The sequence below is a fragment of the Odocoileus virginianus genome, chromosome 11, assembly GCF_023699985.2.
Source record: "Odocoileus virginianus isolate 20LAN1187 ecotype Illinois chromosome 11, Ovbor_1.2, whole genome shotgun sequence".
NCBI classification, from domain to species: Eukaryota; Metazoa; Chordata; class Mammalia; order Artiodactyla; family Cervidae; genus Odocoileus; species Odocoileus virginianus.
In genome coordinates, this window is record NC_069684.1 from 24,598,153 (window position 1) to 24,611,091 (window position 12,939).

The 12,939-nt window shown below is 38.4% G+C and overlaps 2 protein-coding genes across 4 annotated transcripts in view; one reads left to right on the top strand and one right to left on the bottom strand.

The window, feature by feature from the left end:
• The window catches only part of ANKRD45 (ankyrin repeat domain 45), a 51,869-nt gene that overhangs the window by 22,349 nt on the left and 16,581 nt on the right, over nucleotides 1–12,939 (top strand). For all 3 annotated transcript variants that reach the window (XM_070474067.1, XM_070474066.1, XM_020902253.2), the window contains exons 4-5: nucleotides 9,438–9,532; nucleotides 12,010–12,148. In XM_070474067.1, the coding sequence (XP_070330168.1) occupies nucleotides 9,438–9,532; nucleotides 12,010–12,148 (234 nt within the window). The remainder of the gene's footprint in view (nucleotides 1–9,437; nucleotides 9,533–12,009; nucleotides 12,149–12,939) is intronic.
• On the bottom strand, nucleotides 1,839–4,385 carry TEX50 (testis expressed 50). Its single transcript, XM_020902255.2, has 2 exons — nucleotides 3,925–4,385; nucleotides 1,839–2,398 (listed from the first exon to the last, which is right to left on the bottom strand). Exons 1-2 carry the CDS (start codon nucleotides 4,246–4,248, stop codon nucleotides 2,159–2,161), a joined length of 564 nt encoding a protein of 187 aa, XP_020757914.1. The 5' UTR covers nucleotides 4,249–4,385; the 3' UTR covers nucleotides 1,839–2,158.

Genomic DNA, 12,939 nt, shown 5'->3' on the forward strand with positions numbered 1-12,939 from the left:
AGCAGGGAAAGGTTTATTGCAGGGCCATGTAAATAGATGGGTGGCTCATGCCTTAAAAAACCCAGGAGCTCCCTGAAAGCTCTCAGCAAAGCCCTTTTATAGGAAAGGTGGAGGGGGCGTGGTTAGTTGTTGCAGACTTCTTGGTGTCAGATCTTTTGTTCTTGAGGTCAGGTCAGGCTAGGTAAAACTCTACCAAAGCAAATGTTATTCTCTATTCTACAAGAAAGGGCAAGGTCCCAGCCCTCAACTTTTGCCCTCCAAGGTCAAAAGTTAGCTTGGCTAAGAGGAGGGGTCCCTGCATGGGCCAGTAACCCTACCCAGGAGCGTTCATCCAGCAGCCAGGCTGGGTCCTCCTGCCAGTGCTCAGGTCCAGCTGAGGAGTCAGATCTCAGCGGGTGGCACCCTCAGGGCCAGGGCCCCAGATCCCACCCAGCTGTCATCACTGTGGGAGCCAGGTGCCTAGGACCAGCTGGCCCTCAGTCTGCCCAAATGGGGGCCAGGTCCCATGGACTACGACCTGTGGAGACCACCACTCTTAGGTTGGAGGAATAGGGATGGGTCAGAAGCTGCTTCAAGGCCTGAGCCTGGCCAGAGGGTGCCTTGGGGAGGGCTCTGGAGCTCTGCTGGACACAGCCCTCAGCCTGTACCTGGACCCCCCAGCTCACCAGCTGATCCTGAGCTTGGAGGGCCTGCAGGGCCCTGAGGAGAAGGCTGCAGTCTGCCTCACATAGCACACTCTGCCCTGAGGACTCCTGTGTGCCCTCCCTGCCCAATTTCAATTTCCTTCCCCCTAATGTCCATCTGTTTAATTTGGGTCCTTACAGTCTTGGAGGAGTTAGACCTACCATTTCCTAGTAATGAAGATAACTATGATCCTCTAAACTAGTGTTCTGTTTCCAGATGAGTGATGGAATTGTAAGGATTCATGGTAATGTAGCTGTGGAGTGTCAGAAATGCTAACTAGTCAACATAAAGTTAAGCATTTGTTTAATTAAGACTTAACAAGAATATAAACCACTTCCATTTCTTGCTCTAATGATCAGAGTAGAGGTCACCTGGAGAGGTTTACAGGGTTGAGGACTCCCTACCGCAGAGACTCCTCCATGCTACTGAAAATTTGATCATTAGAGATCAATTTCTTTGGGTTTTCAAGGTTTATAGACTTTTTAATTGTTCAAAGGTCCTATATTAAAAGAAATACATATATATATACACACACATATATAGAATTAGTTGATTTTTCAGAGCTCTGAAGGTATGGAACAAACATTCATGGAAATGTGGGAGTAATGTTGTGTTAAGGAAGAGTAAAAGTAAGGGATTCTGGAAAGTGGAACCATAAGTAAATTTTTAATAATCTACAATAACACAGGGCAGAACTTATCCCCTTCTGTTATTTGTTAAGACTATAGCATTATCTGTTACTTACAAAGGATTTTTTTAAAAGTTTTTTTTTCCTTTTATTGATGGGAGGTATATTATAAATCTGTCATGTTTTTCTGGGATTCTTTTATATGTTAAGAAAATCTGTCCGTCTCAGTCTCTCAGTTTTTTGTTTTTTTTTTTTTTAGTATAGAAACCATACTTTAAGAAATGAGGTGACTGATCAACAAAAGTGAAATATTTTTAAAACTTATGTGTCTTATCAACAGAAGTTTGAAATTTTAAAAAAAGTGTTGATAATTCTTTATTTATTATACTGAACAGGGGAACATTTATACTTAGAAATTAATCTGTTCCTTATTATTTCCATACTATTTTAACAATTTGAGATGGGAAGTTAAACATCTGCACGTGGCCATAAAATTTTCTCAGGAAACTAAGAGAATTCACAAAAATTGCTTAAATCAGAGATTTATTGAAACACTAAATCAAGATTCTATTCTACAGTTTGCTTACTGATTAGCAATCTAACACATTAAAAAGAACAGAACACTTAAACATGAAGCGGTGGTTGTATATGGTCTTTCCCCTAGTACTTTTTAGTAAGCATGGATGCTGTTTTAGCTGAATAGAAATAACTTTTCAGTAGAGACTTCGTTGGAAAGTTTCAGTAAAGAATTTAGCCAAAAAATTACAAAGCATCTCAAAGAATCACTTTTGTCCTTCCATGATTTCCCTCAGTAGATTTCTTGTGTAGTCTCCCTAGTGGACTGAGTTATATTTGCTTATGGATGTGTTTAGCATACTCTGCCTCCTTTTCTCCTCCTTCAGTCTTCTTTCTTTTTAGTTTTCGGTGCTTGGCTTTCTTAGCCTGAGGGTGGTGGGACATCTGATTCAGGTACTTGGTCATCATTGATGTTGTGGCCACCAGTCTGCAGAGTATTTGGTCAATGTCATAGACAGACTGGGTTTCTAGATCGTTACCAGTTGTATCCAAGGAGACTTGTTTCTTTAGCTAAAAGAAGAAAAACAAATGATATTACAGAATTTTTTCCTTACTGTAGTTCAAATTAAATTTGTTTTCTGGATATATATGCTTAAGCTCCAAATAGCACACTTTACTTACTTATACAAAGAAAAAGTTGTTATAGAAGAGAGGTAAAAATGCAGAAGAAATGCTCTTTTTTATATGCCTTTGTGTAAGGTTGTAGTGATCATGATCACCATTCAGCAAACATTTAATAAGTACTTTCTATGATTGTTAGAGCATTCTGCTGGGAGAAATTATTTGAATATTAGTACATTATTTTCCTTTACTAAATCGCCTTAAGATGTAATGTGATAAAATCATAGACATTTTATAAATATATAGTTGTTGTGAAGGTCAATGAGCTTTTAAGATTGCCTCAAAATATAGTAACACTGGCAAAATGGGGAATCAGTTTGAGTGTTATTTTCCAGATAGTTATCCTAAAATTAGAAATTAGTTTACAGTACGTTAAATAATATACACACCAACTTCAGCATACTTAGCTTTTTTAGATAGATCGGGAAGGGATCTAACAAGATCTCTTGTTCCACATTCTTCATTTTATTGATCAGACAGCAGAGAAAGATAGTGATTTACCTAAGAGCCCAGATAGATAACTGCATTTCCTATACATTATGCTCATTGTAGCTCATTACTTTCTTGATGTGTTTTGTAACTTTAAACTATCTAAAATAATAGGTTATTTTTAGCCAGGACATGGAAGCAACCTAGATGCCCATCAGCAGACGAATGGATAAGGAAGCTGTGGTACATATACACCATGGAATATTACTCAGCCATTAAAAAGAATTCATTTGAATCAGTTCTAATGAGATGGATGAAACTGGAGCCCATTATACAGAGTGAAGTAAGCCAGAAAGATAAAGAACATTACAGCATACTAACACATATATATGGAATTTAGAAAGATGGTAATGATAACCCTATATGCAAAACAGAAAAAGAGACACAGATGTACAGAACAGACTTGTGGACTCTGTGGGAGAAGGTGAGGGTGGGATGTTTTGAGAGAACAGCATCGAAACATGTATATTATCTATGCTGAAACAGATCACCAGCCCAGATTGTATGCATGAGACAAGTGTTCGGGCCTGGTGCACTGGGAAGACCCAGAGGGATCGGGTGGAGAGGGAGGTGGAAGGGGGGATCGGGATGGGGAATACATGTAAACCCATGGCTGATTCGTGTCAATGTATGACAAAACCCACTGCAATGTTGTAAAGTAATTAGCCTCCAATTAGTGGAAATAAATGAAAAAAACAAAAACAAAAGCAAAAAAAATAAAATAAAATAACAGGTTATTTTAAAGACCTTCTAATTCAGTACAGCTTTGTTGAACACCTAATATGTGCAAGAAAGTGTGATAGATGCTGGGGTGAATGGTGGGAGTGGGGAAACTTATGAAGAAGACATGGTTCTCTCTCCAGAGAAGATGATAATCTTATCTTTTAAATGCTTTGATATTCTATAGCTATTACTATTAGCATCACCTTTTTTTTGTGTTTCTTCCACTTCATCCACAGATAATGTGCAGACAAAACAGACAGGATTAAAAAGAGAGCTTGTACTAAAATATAAATAAGATTTAAACAACCATGAAATATATCCATATTAGCAAAACTGCAGCATAGTTTGTCCAGAGGGTAAGGTAGACAGTGAGATGGAGCTGTCTTAACTTTCAAATAATGCATTTCTTCTGGAAAAATCTCCCATCCAACCTTTGTCCAGGTAGTACCATCACAAATGCAGAAGCTCTCCCTGAAGAAGCAGATAAACAACAGAGTAAAAATCAGGGATAGTCCTTGAGTAGACATCTTTCTTTCTCAAATGGAAAAAAATTACAGCCAAAAATTTTTTTAGAGACAGAGCAGAAGTGCCCTGGTACTCCAGTCAAGGCACTTAAGATAACTAGGCAGCAAAATATACACTGATGATCATTGTAACATCATCAGCCATGGTGACTCGGGGATAAATTCAGTGATGTCATAAAGAACCACACTGGGACTAAAAGATGTTGGCTAACCAATCACCTTGGGTTTATTAGGGATACTTTTTTTTTTTTTTTATGCCAGAATGGTTTGAGCCTCTTCAGTTTTCTGAAAAAAATGAAGACTTTGCTAATATTTTGACAGCCAATAAATTTAAATCATCATTATATTAATAGAATTTCATGGAAACACCTTACCTGTATCCTTTCCAACCCTTTAGAAGTATGGTACTTTAGCATCTACTTAAAAGCGTGTGTGTATGTGTGTGCACTCAGTTGTGTCCAACTCTGCGATGCTATGGACTGTAGCCTGCCAGGCTCCTCTGTCCATAGAATTTTCCAGACAAGAATACTGGAGTGGATTGCCATTTCCTATCCAGGGGATCTTCCCAACCCATGGATCAAACCTGTGGCTCTAGAGTCTCCTTGCTCACTCATTGGCAGGCAGATTCTTCACCATTGTGCCAAGTAGCTACAGTCATATATCATGGTAATATCATTATCATGGTAATATACAACCTTGCTTCTGCTTCTGTTTTTTCTTATATTCAGGAATGTCCTTCTCTTCAGTTAGTCAAGGAAATACTGAGTGACTCCCCCTTTTGACATATCTTTTTGGTGACAATGTGGTAACTACCAGGTAGTGGGTGAGGGCTGGGGAATTTGGCATGATTGTATGAAAAAGAGATGGCAGATTAGTGTGGTATATGATAATGTGAAAGAGACTCTGCTTTTAAGGAACTTACAGTCTAGTAGTAGAAGCAGAAAACAGGAAAATAAAAAATTACAGGACAGATTATACTCAGGGCTAGATCAAATTATAATCATGTAATGGCTAATAGAGCACTGAGTTCTACCAGGGGGAATTAGGAGTTTCATAGGAGTACATTTTGAGTAAGCTTTGACGAATGAGTAGAATTTTGGTGGATGGCAGAGAGGGCATCTGTGTAAACCATTCAGTTTAGTTCAGTTCAGTCACTCAGTGGGCCTCAGTTATGTCCCACTCTTTGTGACCCCATGGACTGCAGCACGCCAGACTTCCCTGTCCATCACCAACTCCCAGAACTTGCTCAAACTCATGTTCATCAAATCAGTCATGCCATCCAACCATCTCATTCACTGTCGTCCCCTTCTCTTCCTGCTTTCAATCTTTCCCAGCATCAGGGTCTTTTCTAATGAGTCAGTTTTTCATCTCACCCTTTTCTCCCCTCTACCCCATGTCCATAAGTCTGTTCTCTATGTTTGCTTCTCCATTGCTGCCCTGCAAATAAATTCATTAGTTTAATCTTTCTAGATTCCACATATATGCATTAGTATATAATATTTCTCTTTCTCTTTCTGACTTACTTCACTCTGTATAATAGACTCTAGGTTCATCCACCTCATTAGAATTGACTCAAATGCATTTCTTTTTTATGGCTGAGTAACATTCCATTTATAAATATTTATTGAGCACCTCCTATGTGCTAAATACTGTTCTAGGAGCTGAGGATACTTACACAACTAGGTATAATACTATGTTTATGGAGTTTACTTTTTAGTAGGGAGATACAGAAAATAAAATGATCTGAATCTATTTTTCTGTGAAGTGCTATGAAGAGAAATAGAGTGGTAACGGGGTTATGAAGTTTCCAGCAAGTGAATGAATGAGTGTGTGCTTACACTTACAGAGGGCCATCAGGAGAGGCCTCTCTGGTAAGGTGATGTTTGAAGACAGACCTGAAGAACTAAAGGAGTGAGTCCTATTGATATCAGCAGTCAGAGGGAACAGGAAGTAAATGATTGATAGGGTCTCTGGATGAATGTAGGAAGGGATGAAGCTGGAAAGATTGTGGTTAGATAGGTCTTGGAGGGCCCTGCATTTTATTCAGTAGCCAGTAGGGAGTTACTTATAAAGTTTGGAGGACAGGAGTGACCTAATAATAAACTTACTGAGTACTTTCCTGTGTGCCAGGCACTGTGTCAAGAAATTTACATGCATTATACTATGTTTTAATTCTTAGAACAACCGTATGTGGGTGGTATTATAATACTTCCGCTTTGTAGATAGAGAAACTGAGGTTAGAGGGGTTAAGATACTATTATGGTCTGAATGTTTGTGTTCCCCCACAAATGCGTATGTTGAATTTCTAATGCCTGATGTGATGGTGTTAGGACATGGGGCCTTTGGGAGATGCTTAGGACATGAAGGTGGAACCTTCATAAATAGGATTAGTGGTCTTATAAAAATGTGTCCGCACGAAGTTCTCTGACCGCTTCTACCATGTGAAGGCATGGTGAGAAGGTGCTGGCAGTGAAGGAAGAAGGGTCTCACTAGACTGCAACCATGTTGCAGCTTGATCTTGGACTTGCCAGCCTCCAGAACTATGAAAAACAAGTTTCTGTTGTTTATAACACCCCAGTTTGTGGTATATTGCTGCCTGAATGCTCTGATAGGTCTGGTGGTATTAGAAGATGCTTGCAGTAAGCTCCTTTCTCTACCAGGCCACCCAAAATAAATATATGCACTCAGTAAAATCAGCATGCTTATTATACAAATACAGTTTTATGACAAGTCCCTTAGTCACCTCTTCAAACTAATTCCTCTGCTAAACTTCCTCCTGTACTGAAATTCTGGAACCACCACTGGCTCCAGGTCACCAACTAGTGGAGCCAAAACCTAAACCTTAGATTCCAGTTTAGAGGATTTTGCTTGCAACATGAATGATAGGTTTGAAGCTGTAATTGACAAGACTGTTCAGCTGCAAAAACTTCATCTTTCATGAAAAAGGAAGGATGACTCAGGCTGGAGCTGTATGCCAAGGGGTATCACTCCCAGGCTATGATACCTCATAGAGTTTGGAATTGCTTGAGACTGAGGTGACTCCTTTTTTCCTTTTAATTTCTCGCATTTTGAATGGCAGTATCTGTAACTGTTGCTTTGTGCCTGTCCCACCAGTGTGTTTTGGGATAGAAAACTTGTCTTCTAGTATCACAGGTCTGCAGATAGAGATGAATTTTACCCCAGGATGGATGGATCATACCAATGTCTCACACATACCTTGTTTGTATGAGGAGATGAGACTTTCGAGCTGATGACATTTTAGATGAACATTTGAACATGAGTTGATGTTGTAATGGATTGAAACTTGGATGCTGGCATGGGGTAAATGTACTTGCATGTGAGATAGATGTGAGTTTGGGGAGGTCAGAGGGCAGGCTGTGGTAGGCTGAAAAATGTCTACCAAAGATATCTAGATTCTAACCCCTGGAACCTAAGCATGTTACCTCATATGGGATCTTGTGGATCCTTAAACTAAGGATCTTTAGATGGAGAGATTGTCATGGATTATCCAGCTGGGACCTAAATGTAGCCACAAGTGTCTTTATTATAAATGAGAGGTGGGAGATTTGACACAGAAGAGGTGATTTGATGATGGAACTAGACATTGGAGTGGTGTATTTTAATTGAAGAAGGAGCCACAGCCAAGGAATATAGGCTGCAGCTAGAGATGGAAAACAGCAAGAAAGAGATTCTCCTTTCACATTCCATAGAAAGAATCTTCCCCACCAACACCTTGATTTTCGCTCAGCTAAACTGATTCCAGACTTGTGGCCTCTAGAATTTACTACAGGATAAGCTTGCATTGTTTTAAGCCACCAGATTTGTGGCAATTTGTTACAGCAGTCACAGGACATGATCAATTGTTAAATTAATTTGAAGTCTTATTAATACTTTGCTAATCCTTTTTTGTTGTTCAGTCACTAAGTCCTGTCTGACTCTACGTGGGCTGGAGCCATGTAGAAGCCCCAGGTGGCTCAGCTGTAAAGACCCCTCCTCCAATGTATGAGATGCATGTTCGATCCCTGATCTGGGAAGATCCCCCGGAGAAGGAAATGGTAACCCACTCCAGTATTCTTGCCTGGGAACTCCTATGGACAGAAGAGTGTGGCAGGCTATAGTCCATGAGGTTGTAAAGAATCAGACACATCTGAGCGATTAAACAACAACAACAAATCTACTGTTTATTATATTCAATCTGTCTCTGTATTTCTTTCAGTGTTGTGATTTTGTTTAAACAAGTCTTGCAAATTTTGTGATGGGTGCTTATAGAGAATGGGATTATTTTAAACACTTTTTTAAGAGGGAAGCTATTTTTAATTTATTTTAAAGGGTAAAACAAATGACATTTAATTATTTGGCTACACTGAGTCTTAGCTGCAGCATGCTGACGTGCAAACTCTTTAGTTGTGGCATATGGGATATGGCTTTCTGACCAGGGATGGAACCTGGGTCCCGGGCATCAAGAGCGCAGGGTCCTAGCTACTGGACCACCAGGGAAGTCTCAGTAATTTTTCTATTGGAAATACTTTTTGTTCCTTTTTCCAGATTAGCTCAGCTGGTAAAGAATCCACCTGCAGTGCGGGAAACCTGGGTTTGAACCCTGGGTTTGATCCCTGGGTTGGGAAGATCTCCTGGAGAACGGAAAGGCTACTCACTCCAGTATTCTGGCCTGGAGAATTCCACGGACTATATAGTTCATGGGGTTGCAAAGAGTCAGACACGACTGAGTGACTTTCTACTTTCCAGAGTGGATATTTTGATAGACTGTAGTTTCTTTGGTATCACAGTTTGTATTTATTTGCTGTTTAAAAATTTTAGCTCAATTAAAGTTCTACTGGCGTAGGAAATGGCAACCTGTTCCAGTATTCTTGCCTGGAAAATTCCATGGACAGAGGAGTGTGATGGCAGTAGTCCATGGGGTTGCAAAGAGTCAGACACGATGGAGTGACTGAGCACGCACGTGCGCGCGCGCGCGCACACACACACACACACACACACACGGACATAGTGAGTACCCCAAATCACTGTGTTAGTTAAGTGTTATCTTTCTTGAATTTCCCCAAGGAAAACTGTAATAAATCTGCACAGTCTTTATAAAGCTCTGGATTTATAAAATTACATTATAAACTGTTGAGCGAATTTTTTTGGTCTTTGCCTTATTGTTAAGCGTTTTTACTGTCCTGTTCTTTCAGAAGCAAGGCTGGCACTGAAAAAATATATTGCAAAGGTCTCTGCAACCGTTACAGATACAGAAAAGGGACCAGGGAAGCTTTATAAGGAAGACAAGGTACAACATTGTGCTTATATTTTGTTCTGAAGTCTTTTGAGATTTTTGCCCTTTGTATCTAACTCCTACACTAAAGCACTAGAGGTAGGTGGTGGTCCTCACTGCTCTGTTCTCCTTCCCTTCCTTCCTTTTTTTGCCTTTCTTATTAAACTGCTGACAGAAACAGCATTAATAGCACTGGCAGTGTTCTTGTTCTTCTGTTGATTAGTGGGGTCCACTAATACTCATTTCATTAGTTTGCTTCAAAACTTACATATACATCATATATTTTGGTCTATATGTTTACATATATACTTATATACACTGCCTATTTTTTCATGTATCAAAATTTACGTAACAGAAAAATACACAGGTGTAAAGAGAGCTAATTGTAAAGCCAGCTTGCCACATTTGCCATATACTAAGTACTACATGTGAACTAGTTAATTTCTTTTGATGTACACTTAAAAAAAGGTATGCTAAAGGTATTAGAAATGTGTTTGGGTTTTAAATTATTTCTTTCATTTCTGGGCAGGACATTGTGTGAATTTTCTGTGACTTTTAATTCTTATGAAAAAGAATTAGCTATTGCTAAAAGTGTGAGACATCAGCAAGTCTGAGAACATGATAAGACACACATTTCACTTGTTTGTAAAACATTTTACAAAATCTCTTATGAAATAAAGTATAGATAGAATGCTATTAGAAGAGCTGTTGTATCTATTAATTTGCATAACAATCTTTCTGCCACAAACAGTGCTTTGTTTTTCAAACTAGTTACTATAAAAACCTTTTTAATTTAAGTTTTTAAGTATTTGATTATTTGAGCTAGAAAATATCATGTATCTATACTAATGGTTAGATTAAAAGCAAAACATCTAAAGCAGGCTTAATAATTTTCTTTTTACCCTGTTGAATCTTATTACCCTGTGATTCTAATAGCAATTTTGTGTTAATCTCAGTATACTTTTCCTTCACTTATATAAATATATATATGCATAAATATAGTTTTATTAATATGAGATTTTGCTTTTATAAAAATAGGATCATACTATACAAATTATTCTTTAATTTTCTCCTTTCCTTTAAAGAATATATTATGGACATCTTTACAAATCCACTTCATTCTTTATACTTCTGCAAATAATGTTGCTTATTTAATAATATGGACAGGACATGTAATAAATTTATTCATGTCTCCTTGTTATTACAAATCATAGAATAATGAACATCTTAAATCAGATACCAGCAATTTGCTGTTCATGTGCAAAGAGATGGTTTTGAAGTGCAAATTGAAAGGTTTTCAGTGAGGTTTTGCTCATTTTGCATTTCTTGCACTTCTTCATCCTGTGAATCACCTGAGAATGAATAAATATTGGCATTGTCTGTTGAGTTGCATGAAGTGCACACCATCCACCTACTTTTTCTAACTTTTGCAAACACTGTTATCATAGTTCATTTCATTTCAGTTCAGTCCAGTCGTGTCCAACTCTTTGTTCAGTCGTGTCCAACTCTTTGCGACCCCATGGACTGTAGCACGCTTGGCTTCCCTGTCTATCACCAACTCCCAGAGTTTACTCAAACTCATGTCCATTGCGTTGGTGATGCCATCCAACCATCTCATCCTCTGTTGTCCCCTTTTCCTCCCACCTTCAATCTTTCCCAGCATCAGGGTCTTTTCAAATGAGTCAGTTCTTCACATCAGGTGGCCAAAGTATTGGAGCTTCAGCTTCAACATCAGTCCTTCCAATGAACACCCAGGACTGATCTCCTTTAGGATGGACTGGTTGGATCTCCTTGCAGTCCAAGGGACTCTCAAGAGTCTTCTCCAACACCACAGTTCAAAAGCATCATTCTTCGGCACTCAGCTTTCTTTATAGTCCAACTCTCACATCCATACACGACTACTGGAAAAACCATAACTTTGACTAGACGGACCTTTCTTGGCAAAATAATGTCTCTGCTTTTTAATATGCTGTCTAGGTTGGTCATAGCTTTTCTTCCAAGGAGCAAGTGTCTTTTATTTTCTTGGCTGCAGTCACAATCTGCAGTGATTTTGGAGCCCAAGAAAATAAAGTCTGTCACTGTTTCCATTGTTTTCCCATCTATTTGCCATACAGAGCTCACTGAAAATAAATAAATAGGGAGAGGATGTAGACTGGCCCAAGGCATCATGACTCTAGATTAATGAGTTTCATTATACACACATTTCACTAGTGTTAGTGCTGCACTGGCAGATACAGTATGCCCTAGCCTCATGTGACTATAAATTAGAATTAATTAAAATTAAAAATTCAACTCCTCAGTCACACCAGCCACTTTTCTAATGCTCACTGGCTATATGCATCTAATGGTGACTGTATTAGACTGTGCAGATATTTCTGTGACCATTTCCATCATCACAGAAAGTTCTGTTGCACAATCCTGGTTTAGAGATAATATAGAGTTTCCTTTTTAAATAAACAAGTGGAAAGTAAATTCCTTGTTTCTGTCTCTAGAATATTCTCCTCAGTGCATGCCGTCTAAAAAATGAATGGTTGGAAACCCATTTGGAAGCTTCCATTAACGAGCTCTTTGAGCAGAAACAGCAATTGGAAGATATTGTGACTCCTATCTTCACAAAAATGGCTACACCACGTAAGTTTTGGATAAAAATGAATTGAAATTGGATAAAAATTAGATTCAGTGTTGTTTTTTCTGAGATAATCAGATTTCAACAATCTTCATTAAGTAACTATTAACCTTATTATAAGCTCTAATCCATAACTCAGTTTCATTCAGTTCCAATATTAATAGCTAAAAACAATGACTGAGTTATTTCTATAGAGAATGTCTAGTACTAATCTTATTACCGTCACTAATCATTTAATTTTATGTAATTTGCTATGGTTTTGACTAATGATTTTCAACCAGAAAGCATGCCTTTGAAGGAGACAGAGAGGCAGAATTTGAAAAAAAAAATTTTTTTTTTCAGTGATGAAAGTCTATAGTTTGAAAAGCCTGTTGTGGGAATACTGTACTGTCATTGGAGAAGGTACACTGTCAGAATCTTGGTGGCACGTGTACCTAAGATTTTAAAACTATCAGCTTTATTGAGATAGAATTCTCATACCATAAAATTCACCACTTAAAAATGTCCAGTTCAGTGGTTTTCGGTATATTTTCACTGTCTAATTTTACTGCATAATTTCTCCATTTTACTACCCCCGAAGAAACACCATACCCATTAGCAGTCACTACCCATTCCTTGGTTCCACAAGTCCCTGGCAACTGCTAATCTACTTTTTATCTCTATGGATTGCCTGTTCTGAACATTTCATAGAATCATACAGTCTGTCACCTTTTTGTATCTGGCTTCTTTCACTTTGCATAATGTTTTTAGGGTTCATTATGTTATAATATATGTCAGTATTCCTTTTTATTGCTAA

Excerpts from the sequence above, each read along its gene's own strand:
- TEX50 (XM_020902255.2), bottom strand. The coding sequence starts at position 4,248 with ATGTCTACTCAAGGACTATCCCTGATTTTTACTCTGTTGTTTATCTGC. Across the intron at positions 2,399-3,924 it reads GGAAGAAACACAAAAAAAAG|CTAAAGAAACAAGTCTCCTT; the intron begins GTGATGCTAATA and ends TTCTTCTTTTAG.